Source organism: Fusarium graminearum, chromosome 2 (genome assembly GCF_000240135.3).
Source record: "Fusarium graminearum PH-1 chromosome 2, whole genome shotgun sequence".
Taxonomy (NCBI): Eukaryota; Fungi; Ascomycota; class Sordariomycetes; order Hypocreales; family Nectriaceae; genus Fusarium; species Fusarium graminearum.
This window is the reverse complement of record NC_026475.1, coordinates 8,484,489-8,500,784: the sequence shown is the minus strand read 5'-3', so window position 1 is coordinate 8,500,784 and position 16,296 is coordinate 8,484,489. Positions and strand designations below refer to the sequence as shown.

The following is a 16,296-nucleotide window of genomic DNA, read 5'->3' as shown; positions in this document are numbered from 1 at the left end:
TATTATTTACGTCAACCTAAAATGACATTATAGCAGCTGGATTTCCTAACTCGTCTACCATGCCAACCGAATCTTCTCAACAAGTCATCAGTTAATCCTGATGATACGACAGCCAATCTAAATGGTGCTTTTCCGCCCACATCTCTGTGTCGTCTGACTCGTACCCGTCATCGCACTCGTTATCCGACTCATCGTCCGCCTCATAATCCGACCAGTCGTCGTCGGGGTCGATGCGACAGTCCCTTAGGTGTCGGACTGGCGCATCGATCATCTGCCTCTCGTTCATCTCTTCTTCTATGGTGCATTCGGCGCCATTCTGACCGGAAGAGTATTGATGGGAAGGTTCAACTTCCAACCCATTATCGTCTTTGACCTCTTCCAGGTCGCTCCACGAGTACACGGTTGGCAGAACCATATCGTCCCATGGTGTGTAGGGACGGTCGGCCTGTTGAGCCTCCGTTTCGAATGACATGCGTGTTGAGGTCATCTTTGTCGATGTTGGAGACGTTGAGTAGTGGTGATGAGACGAGATGGTAGGTTTGAGGATAGTGGTGATGGATAGTGGAAGAGGTAAGTAGTGACAGGTTATGGTAGAGGTAGAGAGTTGAAGTAAAGGTGATGTATCGTAGAAGAGTAGATAGAAGTGTTGTGGTATCAAGAGTTGAATGGTTGAGTGTGTGGTTGAGTGTGTGGTTGAGTGATTTCTGTGTGTGTAGAAATTGTTGTAGAGGAGAAAGAAAATGTGAACAGAATGGATAGAAGGCAGTTGTTATACAGTTGAGAGAAGACCTCTCTGGAACCTTATCTCAGAAAGTTTTGTTCGGTTTTTTTTCTTTTTTTTTTTCTTTCTTTTTTTTGCATAGACAGGCATACGTAATCCTGCGGATGTGTCATAGGAAGTATCTGTTGGGATTTGACGAAGTTGATGCTCATAGGGTGTAAGTGGCCATAAATTCTCTTTTTACATGTTCAAAACGGCGATCGTGAAAGTGTAAACAGCTTGCAGAACGTATTTATGGTGGGTCTGTGTACTCTAGCTTTTCCAAATATCTGACTTTTTCGCTCATTGAACCTAGATCTTGTAAGGGTGAAGTAGTGCGGACTGAGAACCTAGGACTCGAAGCTTACAGTACGAGATTCATTGCACTTTTCGTCTTCGTTCTGTGTTTTTTTGGATTACCCTGGGAGTTTCTTTGGCGCTATAGCCTATCAGATGACTCACGTGAGCAGATGAGCCTTTACAGTCGCAGGCAGCACACTTTGATCTCGGGCCTATGTAAGTCACATTACGCCACTTCATCTTGATGATATCTTATCTCATCTTTCTAGAACCTGCCACAGGATCATTGGGCAGCGCGTAAAGCGAGACTGCCACGTACCAAGAGCAGCAGCCACTGTTAAGTCGCCCACGAAGTGCGCATTAAAGTGGTTATCATGATCGAACTTCAAGACCCGCCACGACAATCATCAATTGCGAGACGGCGTAGCATTATCCTACAAAAGGCAAGGACCCAATTTTTAAAAATCCCATATGAATAAAAATGTAGTTAATCTCCTATAGTATCTTTATACAGAGTTAAACAAGTTGTAGCACGAATAGATTGCGAGTGTCCCATAGGTAGCATAATTAGATACTCCAATTATTCTGCCAGGCCCTGGGCAAGTTCAGCCTCAATGACACTCTCAACTGATTGAAGTGGTCTCCAAATCTTCAGCACCTTTAGTCCGACACTCTCAATTAATCGTCGCCACTCAGTCTCAGTCCGCTCCTTCGCACCTAGACAGGCCATCATGGTGATATCAGACGTTGTAACACGTGCATGGGGCTTGATAGTGCTGATTAAGCTCTCGTGGATAAGAAGCTTGGAGTATCCAGGCTCCATAGCATCGGCAAGATGCTTGAGGATCTCCTTAGCCTGCTTATCTTCCCAGTCGTGTAACACGTTGTGCATAAAGTAAGCACGGGCGCCCTTGACGGGTTGAGGAGTGAAGAAGTCGTGGGGATGCACCGAGATAGTCTCCGCGATGGTAAGCTCTCTGAGAATATCGGGTAGGTCTTGTAGAACTAGGCTGCCGTGTGGAATATCGGGATGGCGCAAATGGAACTTAGTCAAGTCATGTCCCTTACTTCCACCAACATCAACTACCAATGGTCGATCAGGCTTGGAGTCAGCGACCAGTGTCTCAGTGGGATAGACTTCAACCCAAGGCGTGAGGTTGTACTTGGAGTGACTCTCCATCGCATCATTAAACTCCCTCGCAGCAATAGGGTCTGCTCCAAGCGATTGGAACAGATTCTCCTGTTTTCCCTTCATGAACTGCCAGTTACAGTCATTGGGGTCGGTGGGGTTCTTGTACCCAGTTTTCTTTAGATAAAACGGCAATGTCCTAAACATGGGAGCGTTGACAAAGTCTGAGAGACCGCCATAGACGTTGGCGAGTGCTTTATCGGCAGTCAGAGCGTGGACCCAGGGTGTAGGTTTATAGGTATCCTCAGCCGTCTCAATGACGAGGTTCTGGCCAGAGATCTGTCTGATCATACGTCCTGTGGCACTGTTAGTATTGTAATTCTACAGGGACGACGTGAGGCTTACTAATTAGTATTGGGTCGGTGTTTGTGAGTTCCGCCAGTTCAGCAGAAGTCTTTTCCTGACCACCAGCCTCAACCCACTTGTGGAAAACGCCAGCATCGATTAACGTTTTGGCACACGCATTTGTGGCTGGGTTCACCCAGCAGTGATGCCAGACGGTGTCCCATGGCTTCTGGACTCTGCTGACAGCCAAGGCAAGGGCATCGAGGGCACGAACACGCTCGGCTTCGTTAGTGAAAGCGTTTGCGTCAAGGCCTTGGAGGGCCTCGATAAGTTTGTCTGCAGATGCCATGTTGGGAAAAAAGCAATTGTGACAGGGGGAGATATGCAGGACCGAGAAGAATGGCGAGTGTAGAGAAATTATGGCGGGTAATCCATGATATGTACAGTACAGAGTACATGCACTAGCCGTTTATTTCTCAATTAGCATGGTAACTAGAGCGGACGCCAGGAGTAAGACTTCCGAATCCTTGTAACTGATAGCATTTCCAGGTCAATTCCGCAAAGTCAAGTCCGTGCCTCTGACGATCTCAAGCGAAGGAGAGCTAAATGTTCGCCTCCTAATCGGGCAAGGGTCTCATCGTTCAATCAATCGTGTCGAGTGTTCCAATCAGAGTCTTGCTTTTGGTTCTGCCCCTGCTTAGACCTTCCGAAAAAGCCGCGTAGAGACCTGGGGAAGGTTTGGTAGATGATCGGCTTCGCTTGAACGCTCAGATAAAGTAAAGATATAGCTTGTAACCGACAACTTCCTAATTCTGTAAAAATAAATAAGATTCTTACACATCTTTGTTGAATGCAATACGCATAAACAAGCAGGAAATCAGGTACTTGGGCTTCTCGTTCCAAACTGTTGGCTCGTGTCAACACAACATGATCCACAAGTGAACCAGGTACCGAATCCTTGTGGGAAATTTCCCGCGAGCTACATCACAAAAGAGGATCTATATCCCTGCGATATCCCCTAAACTCTGCAGCAATACCAAGAACTAAATGACACCACCTTCTTGATCAACTTCCAAAACCATCTTTGGTTGCATTTCATATCCAGCATGCTGGTTCAGGAACAAAGTCTTATCCTAGCAGCACAGCAAGATACAGATGTATTTTGTCCAATTCTGCATAACAGGCTAAATAATTCCAATCATCCGGTTCGTTGTCCCGTTCAATCAACGCATGTGTCTAATATCCGCGGAAGCCACCCGGTCGTGTCCCTGGTCCATCATTGTCCGGCTCAGCATGTGATACACCGAACTCAACCGTCTTGTGGATTCTTGTCGAGTTATCCGTAGCATGATTCAGGCCCACTACGAGTGGAATATCGTCAACGCTGGAGCCGATCCTACTGGATCCATGCTCCATGTCATCTCCCTGTCGACCTCCTAATTTGTCCCACCTTCCACTCGATTGGCCGCTGTGGCTGTCTTTCTTGCTGTCGTCTGTTATACGGCTCGCGTTGGCGGTGGCTATCTTGCCTTTTGCGAAGCGGAACAGGGGACCCAAGGTTGGTAGAGAGGCACAGATGAGAAGGATGCATCCTTCGCCTAGACCAAGTATGTCAAGGAAAGGAACAGGGTCTGGAACGATTAGCAATTGTTGAAATGGCAATTTTGGGAAATACTCACATGTCGGATTCTCTGCGAGCACCACAAAGATCTCCCCAAAGATGGTAAGCTTGTAGATGGACAAGATACAAGCCATGAAGCTCAATCCCAACGCAATTGACACCAGAATTCTGTTCTTCAACGGCATATTAAGCCGCATAATGAACGGAATCGGATAGAGCGCAAAGAAGCCATCCAGAAATGCAGAGTAGGCTGAAGTGAAGTATCCCAAGTCAGACATGACCTGCACAGATGCACAAGTCCCGCCGTCGATACTTCTATCCCAGCCGAATTCTACGGGGTCGCATTGTTTGTACCACCAGATCGATGTAGCCAGGATGCAAGCCTGCGAACTGATTGCGAGACCCCAAAACAGTATCGTCGTCTTCAACCCGTAGTCCAAGATGCGTTTGAGCGTGGCGATAATGGCGAATTTCGGCAGCGAAAAGGTCCAGATTAGAACAGAGCTAATGATGACATTCCATCTTAACGCGCCCGGGATAAGAGTCGGGTCGATATCATCTAGTCGTCGACCGAGGCCGTAGTGTGTACCGATGGTGATCATGATGCATGTAACGAGCATGACGATAACGCAAAACGCTGTAATAAAGTCATCCCAGCCGAGGCCACCGCCGACATTGCCTTGACCGAAAAATTGGCGACTTATAAGTCTGAGTATAACCACCACTGTAGCAATAGTCAGTAATGGCTGGAGATGCTGCGACGTTGGTGCAGCGTACCTGTTGTCACCGCAAACATAGACCAACATGCCTTGTCGGCGATGATGCCGAAATCATCAACATCCCACAAACCCATTGTGTGTGATTGGAGGTCCTAGTAAACATACATAACCGACGGTCTACCAGATAGCCGGGACAGAACAAAGGATCATTGGGGCGAGGTGGATTTATAACTATCATTAGCAGAATCCCTGGGAAGTGCAAAGGATCTGCATCATGCCTTCCGTTGAGACGGGCCGCACAGGACCGTGTTCCTGGTTCTTCACAGCATGTGACTAATGTACAAGCTGCAGTTTGCGGTACCGAGAGTACGTATCTCGTCACTGTCCGTAGGATTCTCCCGTGTTGACGAATCCACTTGAGGAGAATCCTTCGATTTCGTTCGAGATTCAGGTTCCGAGCCGCGATTATGATGGCGCATCTTAAGGCGTCATTTCCTGTCGCCTTTTTTTAACTGAAATATTTTGTCTTGCTTCCAGTTGTTATGTATCCGCTTTGACCCTTGCAGTAGGTATTCGTAAGAGAAGTTCCCGCAAGTACCAAGGCGTGATGAGTATGTGATCTACTAGACATCAAAAATACATCACATCTCATGGAAGATGCGCTGTATGCTAATTCTTGCTGCATTATAGATAACTTGAGCAAAGGTAAGTGATAATTAAAGCAAGTATCTTCAGTTGCCAGCCTCGGCTTCAATAAGTTGTGAGACATGCACGTCTCGTTTGTTAGCGTATAAAAACTCAAGTTTACAGTGGCACATGCAATCATATCATGTAAAGGACATGAGAGTCCTTGTTGCGCCAAGACATGCTACAGGTTCAATCCTGGTATTCCCGGTATCGCAATGTTTTATTTGCGCCGGTATGAAGGTGTGGTAAAGCTCTCGCTCAACTAGTATTGTTAGTCAGCATCCTTGACGATGGAGCGAATATTTTCTCTTCTCGCAGTGAGATATTACTGCAGCGTGAAGAAATGTTAATAAAACCACAGATCAATTGTTTATCGTTGGTGAGAGACATGATGGCAAAAATATTGAACCACTTTTCAAAGGGTTGGCAAAAACAGAACTCCCCCGGGAAGGCTCGAACTTCCGATCTCCCGATTGTCTATGAATAACAGTCGGACGCTTTAGCCAACTAAGCCACAGGGGAATGGTGTTGGTTACTAGTGCGGAACCAAAGTCTAAACTATGTACACCATTCGCATTCCAGTAAGACACGTCTACCCTGAATAAAGTTTATTCGATAGTAATTATTTTTACTCTTAATAATTATTTCAAGTCATTACTTTCTACGCGGTATAAAACTATAAAATAGTTTATTTTATTCTAGTAATAAACTTATTAAACTTAAAAAAGAAGTTAAAAACTAAATGGATTAATAATTAAATGTAGTTCTAACTGTAGGGAGCTTGCAAATCTACTGATAAGATAATGAGGGAGCCCTCGATACTCTTCAACAGTAAAAGAGATCTAATGTTCAACCCTGCTTTTCCAGACAAGCCAGCACTAGCAGAAGGACTGACAACTAACATAACCCCCAATCAAGACGTGCAAATCTGACCCTGGCAGTACGTCTTACAACAGTAAAGCCGCTCCGAGCATCGCGCCCATCGTGATCCACAATGAGAGCTCATGACTGTGAGCTCCTGAGACAGCCACAGGTGTAGCATACGGTGCAACCTTCGGCTCTGAAGGGACTTGACTATGATCAGAGGGCGATGGTTGAGAAGGAACTGCTGAAGTCTTGAGTTGAGGAGGGCGGATAGTACTTGTCTCTGTTGTCAAGCTCTCTGGGGATGATGGCTTGGAGGGTTTCGTCGGGGTATTGCTGTTGGACTTTGGTGAGCCTTGAGCTGGGGCAGACGGCTGTGTATTTCCTTGCCCCGGAGACGTATCACCATTTGATCCTCCAGCTGAAGTGGGGATCGCAGGCTGATAGACCTTGTAGCTTGGATGAGAATCTTCCTGTGACCCGGTTGGTCGTGTAAGAGACTTGCTTTGATCGTTCTTCGAGCCAGGCTTAGAAACAACTTGTGAGCCTGCTGTAGGTTGCACTACAGGATACCCATCACCCGCAGCGTCTGTCTGATACCCTCCAGTCCAACCAGGAGGGTATTGAACTATCGGATGCGTATTACCCCCATTGCCAGTCTCATACGCAGCCTTTGGTACTGTCAGGGTGATAATATCACCCTCATGAGTACAGGCAACAGTTGTCATATCCACCGATGGGTAAACCTGGTGTTTGCATCCACAAGGACTGTAGAGTAGAGTAATAGGAGCACATGTCGTGATTAGAGCTGTAGTATTACTTGGATCGATAGTAGTGTATGTAACAGTAGTCACCGTCTCGGCAAATATGGTCTTGGTGTAAGCATGACCGGCAGTTACAATCGGGTAAGTAGTGTGGATGGCAGTTGGAGTAAGAATGGATGTTGGCAGATAAGGTTCAGATGCAGTCTTTATGACTGTGGAATCAGAGGCTGAAAGTGTCTTTGATCCAAGATTTATAGTTGTAAATGAGGAAAGAGAGTATGGCAAGGCTGTCTGACTGTAATGCAAAAGAGAGCTTAGTTCAGATGTTGATTCATAAATTTGTGACCCCGTAACCTGTGTGGTTCCCATTGTGGTAGCCGAGGTCGTAGTGGTGGATTCCTCAATGGCTGACATCTCTGTGGATGGTGTTCCAGTAGTCAACGTCTCTGTGGTTGGTGTTCCAGTAGTCAGCGTCTCCGTGGTTGACATGTCAGTGTGCAAGAAGCTTTCGGTTGTCGCAATTGTACTTGACTCCACGGAAGATGACTCTCCAGCTGATGTAGAGCTCGATATGATATCCGGCGTAGACTCTGAGACAGTTTCCGACGATTCAGACTGTGACAATGCTGTTGATAAGGAGATGGCTGCTAGTGAGGTAGTAGTTGACTCAGTTGAAAGTGATGTTGACTCTGTTGTAGACTGCACTGTAGTGTCGGTTACATCTGACGTAGTTGTAAATGTTGGCAACGTAGTCTCTGAAGTGAATCCAGATGAAGGGGACAGTGATGTAGTTTCTGGAGAGTCGGATGTCGACGCTGAAGCGGTTGTGTATAGTGTTGATGTTGTAAACTCCGAGGTCGATATGGAAGCATCCGATGATGTGGTTGTAGACAATGAGGCTGGATCTTCAGTCGTAGTCATGACTGGACGAGATGCCACTACCGCCATGTCCCTGGCTACATCATTTATAAAGCCATTAAAGCCATCATACAAGGCACACTCCTGCCAAGTATTGTCGAAGGTGACTGCGCGACATGCGAGGTTTTCGGCGCAGAATGCCATGCATTCTGTCAAGCTGCGCAGCCGATTGCTAAAATATATCTGATTGCCGCCTGTTGATTGTGACCCGCAAATGATTGAGAATTTCACGCCGTCGATGTAGGTCGGGTTGTCAAGCTGACTGCAAGGTGTTTGCGCCGGTCCAGCAGATTGTGTCGTCGTAGCCAAGGATGTCGTAGTAGCCACGGATGTTGTGGATGGCATCGCCGTGGTTGTCGGGATTGTCAGTAAAGCAGCCATGTCGTACAAATTGTTGGGCGCTGGTCCATCTGTCGCGTCCAGCAAGTAGCATAGGTACTGACTTTTGTCGAACAGTGCGATTTTGCATCCTCTGGTATCAGCGCACAGGCTTATGCATGTCTCCAAATCTATCACCTCAAAACTAGAACCGATCTGATCGCCGCCAGTTGAGTATGAATTGCAGACAAGCTCGAATTGCGAGTCATAGCCTGGGACTGAGTAGGGGTTACTCAGTTGATTGCAGCCTACTGCCAGCGCCAGTCCCGCTTATGAACAGAGGGCCCAGCAAACCCAGGATATTTGTTGCAGCCTCATGTTGACGGTAGCAGCAGGCAATCACGCAAAGCGTAGAGAATAAAATTGTATCGCAGTAGATTTTCCAACACCGGGAACATCGTGGGCTAGGAGGGATTATCTAAGGACGATGGCCCCTTTATTTGGGAGAATGCTCAACACGCCAACACGCACAGATAGATTGAGGAAAAAAGAAATCTACTAATTTCCCAGGAAGCCAACCATCTGAATTAGTCGCTGATGGTCTATGAGGGCCGTTACATGATGTGTTGTTAAAATCCATGTCTAAATATCGATTTCTGTTGGTTGTTACACGAGCCAATCCCTGTCACAAAGCACCTCAATCAATAGTGTAAATTCAATAGCGCCAATTCAATAGAGGTCGAGAACAAAAAAAGAGATACTCTAACCTCAATTAGACTCAAAGATTAGCTTCAGCTGACATCTGTGGGCATGGGTTCTCAGCCGCACCTCTGGAATAAAACAATACATCTGGCCCTGCATTGCTAGTAGCCACTAAAGTAGGCGAGTTGCGGAATCATAATACTGTTTGCGAGTGCCTAATGTAATAGTTAGTCTGTAGGAAAGGCCTTTATGTTAATTGCTCTGCAAAACCGTCGTTGAATTGGTTCATATACATCTTTGTGATAGTTCCACCTCAAGACAAATAATAATTCGCAGCAGCACCAGCAATACAAATCGGCGCAAACACCCAGTGCAACCATTCCCCATGCCCGATAACCGACTTTGCAACAATTCCATCCGTCACGCACATCGCAAGCCCACCAAGGTAAATCATGTTGATTAGCTTCGGGTCTCGAGTGAGACTGAGGTTGAGGCCAATAGACCCGATGACGACATTTCTGATACCGTAGACGCGCGCAAGACCTCGAGTGAGCTGTCGCGCCTTGGGTTCCGATGGGATGGTGAACTCCATTTGCTGCAGGGTTGCTTCTGGGCGGACGAGCAGGTTGAGGCCGATGAGACCTGGGACAAGGGCCATCAATTGATTCCCATAGTGGAGGATGTTGTCGTTCATGTTGATGAATTTGATCGGAATCTTGCTGGTGATGGATGACTGATTCAGCAACCCTGTTTTGAGATTGATGTTGGTCAAGAATATGTTGTGAGAAGAGAATTGAGCGAGATTGTGACAAAACATAAGATCCAAGCACAGTAATATATATTTCTCACTCACAGACAGTCTGACACTTGGATGGGATTCGAATCCTTCATGCTGACGCTCTCGGACTTTGTTGTCCATATCACCTAACTCCACTTTACCCATGCCAATCAACCAGCCCTATGTCTGACGTCACGTCAATTAACCGAGTGCGATGTATCTTTGAGGTTATTACCGTCGCAAACAAGATTTCGTCTTGGCAAATTCACACGATGAACAAACAAATACAGATGTTCTATTCTATAGATATACATTAAAATAAGTTAAAGATACACTATGCTGTTATTATGTGATCAGATCTAGAACAAACCTGGCTCTTTCAAGCCCTCTTAACACCACTACCTCTTGGTACTCTAAACAACCAATACAATCCAAGGGCACCGAGGATATTCGCCAAAACGTACACCCAAAGCAACCCAAAGTGCCACCATCGATCAGCGTAGTCAATGTTGAACGTTGCCAAGAACTCTTCCGTCGAAGCAAGCGAACAATATTGGCAAACGTCGGTCGAGGAGCGATCAACAAGATAGCCACCCGCGGCATTAACAAATGGACCCATAAAGTCGCCACACGTAAGATTCATGCCACTGGGAACTTGCATCTGGAGAACCTCGTTGTCTGCGCATACTACGTCGGAGCCGTAAACAGCGACCGACATGATGCCTCCAACGATGTATGTTGCTGGCGAGACGTGGTACATAAAGGTCCAGAAGGTAGGGATATCGTTATACGTGACTCCGACACTAGCAAGAGTTAGTCATTGGAGACAGGACGGAATGGGGGGATCTTACCCGCAAAAGGCAATACAAAGCATCCAAAGTAAAGTAGCCAGAACACCGGCCTCTTCGGCCGAACTAATACATATAATACTAAAGTGTGAGAATGTGCTTGTGAATAACATAAACATCAACAGGAAGAGGAACACGAGGAAGCCTCGAATATGCTGATCATCCGAAGTAGTGTTCTGGACGAAGCCGACCGGATAGTACCAGCAAAAGTATATAATGACAGCCATCAAGGTGTTCCAGGCTGCTTCGACAAGGATGTTGGACAGGATATACGCTACATAATTAGCAAAAGTCTCTCAGCGTCGATTTGGGTGTAAACTTACTATTCCAGCGATAGATCTTCGATGGCCTTTCACGAACCTCATACAGCGCTCGCTGAGGAACAAATATGGGCATGATCTGATTGGTAATACTTTGGAAAAGGACCATGTACATGAAGATCGCATAAAGCTGGTTCTGTAACCCTTGGATTGTATTCTTTGCTTCGAATGTGAATCCGATGTAAAGCGACTGACAGTTGTTAGTCAAAGCCCTCTCTTTCAGCACTATAAAACATACCGATAGAATGATTAGAACAGTCTTGGACCAAATGTATGTAGGTGACCGCCAGAAATTCTTCCAAGTGCGAATAAGCACTTCGCGGAACTGTGTCCAAAATGAAGCAACAAACTCCTGATGCTGCGATGCATCCGCGTTATCAAATGCGCTAGTACCGTCTGGCTTTGTTGATGGAAGAGCGTTCAGCCGTTGAAGCTCTTGCTTCACACTTTGGAACTCTGGTGAGCTTCTCCAAATTTGGTGCCAGTCGATGTTGTCGACTTCTTCGTCATTGGAGGGCTGGATGATATTGAGCATGTACTCGGCGGGGTTCGCATCCACAGGACATGGGGGAGCACCGTTGCGTTCGAAGTACTGGAGGAGAGTCTGCGACTGCTCGCCAAGGTCTAGAAGTCATAAGTAACGGACGTAGAAATGTTTGCAAGAGACTTACCGCCAAAGTAAACTGTCTTTCCACCAGGAGCTAGTAGGAGCAGACGATCAAAACGTTGAAAAAGTATAGCAGAAGGCTGATGGATAGTACACAGCACAGCCTGACCACTGGCAGTAAGCTTCTCAATAAGGTCGCAAATTGCCCACGAAGTTTGCGAATCAAGACCAGAAGTAGGCTCGTCCAAAAACACAAGTAACTGCGGCCTGGCAGCAAGCTCAACACCGATTGTTAGTCTCTTCCTCTGCTCAACGTTAAGCCCCTCGCCAGGAACTCCGATAACGGCATCCGAGAATTCCTGCATGTCTAACATATCGATCACCTGCTCCACATAGTCGAGCCTGTCCTGTCGAGATATCTCGGCAGATTGGCGTAGAAGAGCACTGAATTCAAGGGCTTCGCGGACGGTCATGGTGTTGAGGTGGAGATCTTGCTGTTGAACGTAGCCCACGCGGTGCTGGAATGATGCGTCGGTGGATTTACCGTCGATGTGAGTGTTTCCGCTGACTATACCCATTGTAACGCGTGTTGCAAGAACATCAAGAAGTGTTGTTTTACCGGCGCCAGATACACCCTGTGACAGTTAGCATAGGCCCACTGGTGGGATTGATACGGGAAGAGCTTACCATAAGGGCCGTGGAAAGACCAGGCTTGACCCAACCGTCAACATGATCTAATAGGCGTCGATCTTTACCTTTTATTTGGATATCATAGCACAAATCTTCCCAATGGAAAACAGATGCACCGGCCGTAAGACCACTGTTAGTGTTGACAGTTCCTTTCTCAGCAACAACAGGTCGGTCAGTAGCTTGGGCTTCGACATCGGTACCATCTTTCTTGTCGAAACTGGGAGGCATGCGACCTTTACGGAAGACAAGAATCTCGCCCTTGCTCCTGGGAGGCTTGGCATGCTCGGCAGCAAAGATGTAGAAGACCAAGAAGGCCGCCAAAAAGCCGAGAAGGATACCAATATTCCTAATCGAAGTTAGTACGTAATTATCACAAAGAAGGGGATACTTACCGCCACTTGTGCGAGTTGTAGTACTTGTATGACAAGTTGATATACCTATCACCGTCGACTAGAGACGATCCAGGTATCGCGCCAACAACAGAGCAGATAGTCGAATTGGCAGGAAGGTTTTCATAGCCAGGACCTTGGGGAACCAAAGTCGCGCAGCCGTACTGCCTGTTATGAAACTCATTTGCCATCAAAGCTTCAAACGCATAAGCCAGGGGATTGATGTAGTTCATCCATCTGGACCACCCGAGCATGTAGTCAGTAGGCATAGTAAAGCCAGTGTAGATCATCAGACCAAGACTCAAAATCGAGACAGGGATCATGGCTTGGTGGGTTGTGCGGGTCACACATGCTAGAGTGCGGTAGATGCATGACATGACGAGAGTGGTGAGGTAGGATGTGAGACAGAAGAAGAAGAAGCTGCCGGCCTCACGACGAAGGTTGGACATGAAGTAGATGAGTAAGTTGAAGACTATCATGTTGGCAGTCTTGTAGGGCAGGTCGATGATGTAGCTTGCAATAGCTTGGGCAGATTGGTGATAAAACGCATAGCGATTGTGCTTTTCGACAACAGGACGCTCGGCATAGACAGTAAGAACCTATAAAGTCAGTATAGTTACGAGAAAGTAAAGTAAATGTCGCCTACCTCGAGCTGACTTGCAAAGGCATTGAACAGCAAAGCGAAGAAGATCAGACCACCTCGATAGTAAAAGCTCGACGAGTCATCTGGAAGATTAAAGAACATACTGCCCAAGACCAACGCCATGACCAGGTTGAAGACAAGCGACGCAATAGTAAATCCGGGATCCGCGAGCAATCGTCGCCATCCTCGCCATAGCGTGAGCTTGACCTGGGCAAGATATGATATCGTGTACGGAGACTTGCTGCGCTGGTTCTTGAACTGCTCTGCTCGGCGAGATTCCTTGTACTCCGCAAGGCGCTCCTCGCGAGGGTGAGTTTGTTCATAGATTTCTAATTCGCGCATGAGCTGCTTGCGATGAGAGCTGGCTTGCCATCGCTCGGCGAACTCGGCGGGTGTTCGCGGGGCAGTGCGTTCGAAGCCTTGTTTCACGCGGCGTTCCTGGGGGCTGGTCATGGAAGTCAGGAAGTCAGGTGTTGTCTGACGATGGGGACCTTCATTATGTCAGCTTCTGATCATGCACCACGGATAAGTTCACTTACACTCGAAGCCCAGACTCTCAAAGTAGGCCCTTGCTTCATGAATTCGACCGAAGAAAATCTGATGACCCTCGTACAATACCGTCACACGATCGAATAACTATATCGCGTTAGTGTAACCCGGGATGCATATCATGTCTCACGCAATAGTAAGACTCAGTTAAGCTTACCTCGTAAGCTGACTGAGGTGCCTGGTAAATGGCCACCGCGGCCGCAACCCCGATAAGATCAGCCTGAAGACGCAGGTTCCGGCAAAAGTTGATTGCATTTCCACTGTCTAGACCGCGTGTTGTGTTGTCCCAGCATTGGAGCTTGGCGCCGGTCAGAGCAGCCTCCGCGATACTAACACGCTTGCGCTCGCCGCCGCTAACGCCACGGACAAAGTCGTCACCTACACGGGTATCGACGGTGTGGGAAATGCCAAAGATTGACATCATGACGTCGCGCATCATTGTATCTGCTTGGGAGCGGGTGACGCCCCCGGGGACGTGACGAAGGGAGTGGGCGCTTGAGGCGAAGGAGAGGGTCTCGCCGACGGTGAGATGGGCGAGATGACAGTCGATCTCGGCATTGTATAGAACATCTCCTCTAAAAGAAGATCGCATGTGGTTCTCGTCGATACCTAACTATGTAAGCGTCGTTGCGATAGGGTTAAAGGTTGGCTTACCTCTAAAGTTCATGTAAGAGTCAGATCCAACTTCGAGACCGGCCGTCTCGCCCGCGATAGTCTTGAGAAACGTCGAGCATCCTGAACCAGGGGGACCAAGCACAAGGAGAAGCTCTCCCTGTTCAATAACACCTTCAAAGTTGCGCAGGATGTCGACCCTTCTCTTCTTGCCCCGTCCCAGAAGACCCAACACGTAGGACACGGCGTCCAGAGGATAGTCCGCGACAGTCTTTTGATGTTCGGCTCCGGTGCCCCAGCCATAGACATTGAGGTTTTTGAAGGCAACACCCAGACTTCGCGATGGTGCTGAGCCATCTTCGGATTCAACGAGTTTGACAAACGCCTTTACCCATGCTCGCGGGTCGAAATTGGTCGAGTTGGGGTCGAGTTTTGTACCGGGTTGCGGGGAGAAAGCGTTCAATTCGGTACCAGCTGTCGTTGATACTCGCGAGAGCTGTCGTGCAAGATCGCTGATCTCTTTATTGATGTTCGTCTTGGGCTTCGTTTGGTTTGTGATGTCGTCTTTGACGCTGTTGGCTGTTGAGGCTGAACCTAAACCTTCGGGCGACAGGGCCCCTGTCGTACCTGCCATATTGGCAATCGTCCCACTAAACTGGTTAAGGGAGAATGAGCGGCGATCAAAACTCAATCAACGTCGTTCGGGAATCGTATACAGATGATTAAGTTTAACTCTCTTCGTATCTCATCGTGTCAATAGAGCTTGGAACAAAAATAGGTAATGGTGTGCGGTGGAATTAGAGTCGAAGGAGGCGGCCCTTCCCATGGTCCGGGGCAGGGCATCCTAGATAAAACCCGGAGAGACTCAACAACAATCGGGGATTTACGGTGTCATAATTCCATCCGATGGCTTCTACCATTTTTTCCTTCTCCTTTGTTCTAATGTAACCTTTTGGTGTCTGACATGGGATTTCAGTGGATATTCCATCCACTCTAGAGGAGCCCGCGGGGGACCGAACAAGCAAAAGCGAGTATTTTGGAGGGTAAGACTTGAGCTGACATTTTTCGCTTATGAAGAGGTCCCCCGTTTGGGAATCGCCCGGCAGGGATATGGGATGTTTTTAATGCAACGATTTTTGGCACTATTTCTTCGACTGGTTAATAGGACTGATTGTGCCAATGGTGATTCGAGAATGCATCCTAATCCGGTTAAAGACAACTCGTCGTAAGATTCGTTGGAATTGGGCTGGGCTGATCTTATCTCGCCTGCATCCGCTAGCATCGCGAATCTCAATAAACCAATGCAATGCCACGTTGACCTGCACCTTGACCGTTTGCTTGCTACAGCCATCGGCGACGCCGTTAGTTTGACCGACGTTTGTTGAAATGGGTTAACTATGAATGTATTTTGTAGAGGCCAAGATGTTCTGGACCCTTATGATCCCGACAAGCTGTTACTGTCTTTAATTCAGCCAGCCACTGGAAGCTATTAGCTGCATGAGATCGGATTAGTGGCCGTTTGCTGTCTAGGCCAGGGTTATGGAGAAAAGGCTAACGAGTTGGACCGGTCGGAGACTATTCGGGGCGTGGTTACGCCGCTTTTGTTGATGTGCGATAACGATAACACGCACGGCCTCTTACATTGTCCGACTCCGCGACTAATAAAATAAACGCGGAGTGAATTCCAACACTGGTAGTACAATTAAATGCGATCTGCAGTAAATGTAGGAGGC

The 16,296-nt window shown here is 47.5% G+C and overlaps 6 protein-coding genes and 1 non-coding gene across 7 annotated transcripts; 1 reads left to right on the top strand and 6 right to left on the bottom strand.

The window, feature by feature from the left end:
* Nucleotides 1-6: 6 nt before the first annotated feature.
* FGSG_02842 (uncharacterized protein) lies at nt 7-487 on the bottom strand (the record flags this gene model as incomplete). The annotated part of the gene is made up of 2 exons (XM_011324663.1): nt 7-16; nt 165-487. The coding sequence occupies 2 exons, from the start codon at nt 485-487 to the stop codon at nt 7-9; spliced, it is 333 nt and encodes a 110-aa protein (XP_011322965.1).
* Nucleotides 488-1,640: 1,153 nt separating this feature from the next.
* On the bottom strand, nt 1,641-2,883 carry FGSG_02843 (uncharacterized protein; the record flags this gene model as incomplete). Its single annotated transcript, XM_011324662.1, has 2 exons — nt 1,641-2,545; nt 2,595-2,883. 2 exons carry the CDS (start codon nt 2,881-2,883, stop codon nt 1,641-1,643), a joined length of 1,194 nt encoding a protein of 397 aa, XP_011322964.1.
* Nucleotides 2,884-3,770: 887 nt separating this feature from the next.
* Nucleotides 3,771-5,008, bottom strand: FGSG_02844 (uncharacterized protein; the record flags this gene model as incomplete). Its single annotated transcript, XM_011324661.1, has 3 exons — nt 3,771-4,165; nt 4,214-4,879; nt 4,933-5,008. The coding sequence occupies 3 exons, from the start codon at nt 5,006-5,008 to the stop codon at nt 3,771-3,773; spliced, it is 1,137 nt and encodes a 378-aa protein (XP_011322963.1).
* Nucleotides 5,009-5,999: 991 nt separating this feature from the next.
* On the bottom strand, nt 6,000-6,083 carry FGSG_20625. Its single transcript has one exon. It is a non-coding gene; the product is annotated as a tRNA-Asn (tRNA).
* A 1,509-nt stretch (nt 6,084-7,592) lies between these two features.
* Nucleotides 7,593-8,029, top strand: FGSG_12567 (uncharacterized protein; the record flags this gene model as incomplete). Its single annotated transcript, XM_011324660.1, has 2 exons — nt 7,593-7,922; nt 8,024-8,029. 2 exons carry the CDS (start codon nt 7,593-7,595, stop codon nt 8,027-8,029), a joined length of 336 nt encoding a protein of 111 aa, XP_011322962.1.
* Nucleotides 8,030-9,440: 1,411 nt separating this feature from the next.
* FGSG_02846 (uncharacterized protein) lies at nt 9,441-9,821 on the bottom strand (the record flags this gene model as incomplete). The annotated part of the gene is made up of 1 exon (XM_011324659.1): nt 9,441-9,821. The coding sequence occupies one exon, from the start codon at nt 9,819-9,821 to the stop codon at nt 9,441-9,443; it is 381 nt and encodes a 126-aa protein (XP_011322961.1).
* A 463-nt stretch (nt 9,822-10,284) lies between these two features.
* On the bottom strand, nt 10,285-15,197 carry FGSG_02847 (uncharacterized protein; the record flags this gene model as incomplete). Its single annotated transcript, XM_011324658.1, has 11 exons — nt 10,285-10,708; nt 10,757-11,027; nt 11,077-11,263; nt 11,312-11,697; nt 11,745-12,315; nt 12,368-12,716; nt 12,763-13,358; nt 13,406-13,893; nt 13,942-14,038; nt 14,109-14,560; nt 14,606-15,197. The coding sequence occupies 11 exons, from the start codon at nt 15,195-15,197 to the stop codon at nt 10,285-10,287; spliced, it is 4,413 nt and encodes a 1,470-aa protein (XP_011322960.1).
* Between the last annotated feature and the right edge of the window lie 1,099 nt (nt 15,198-16,296).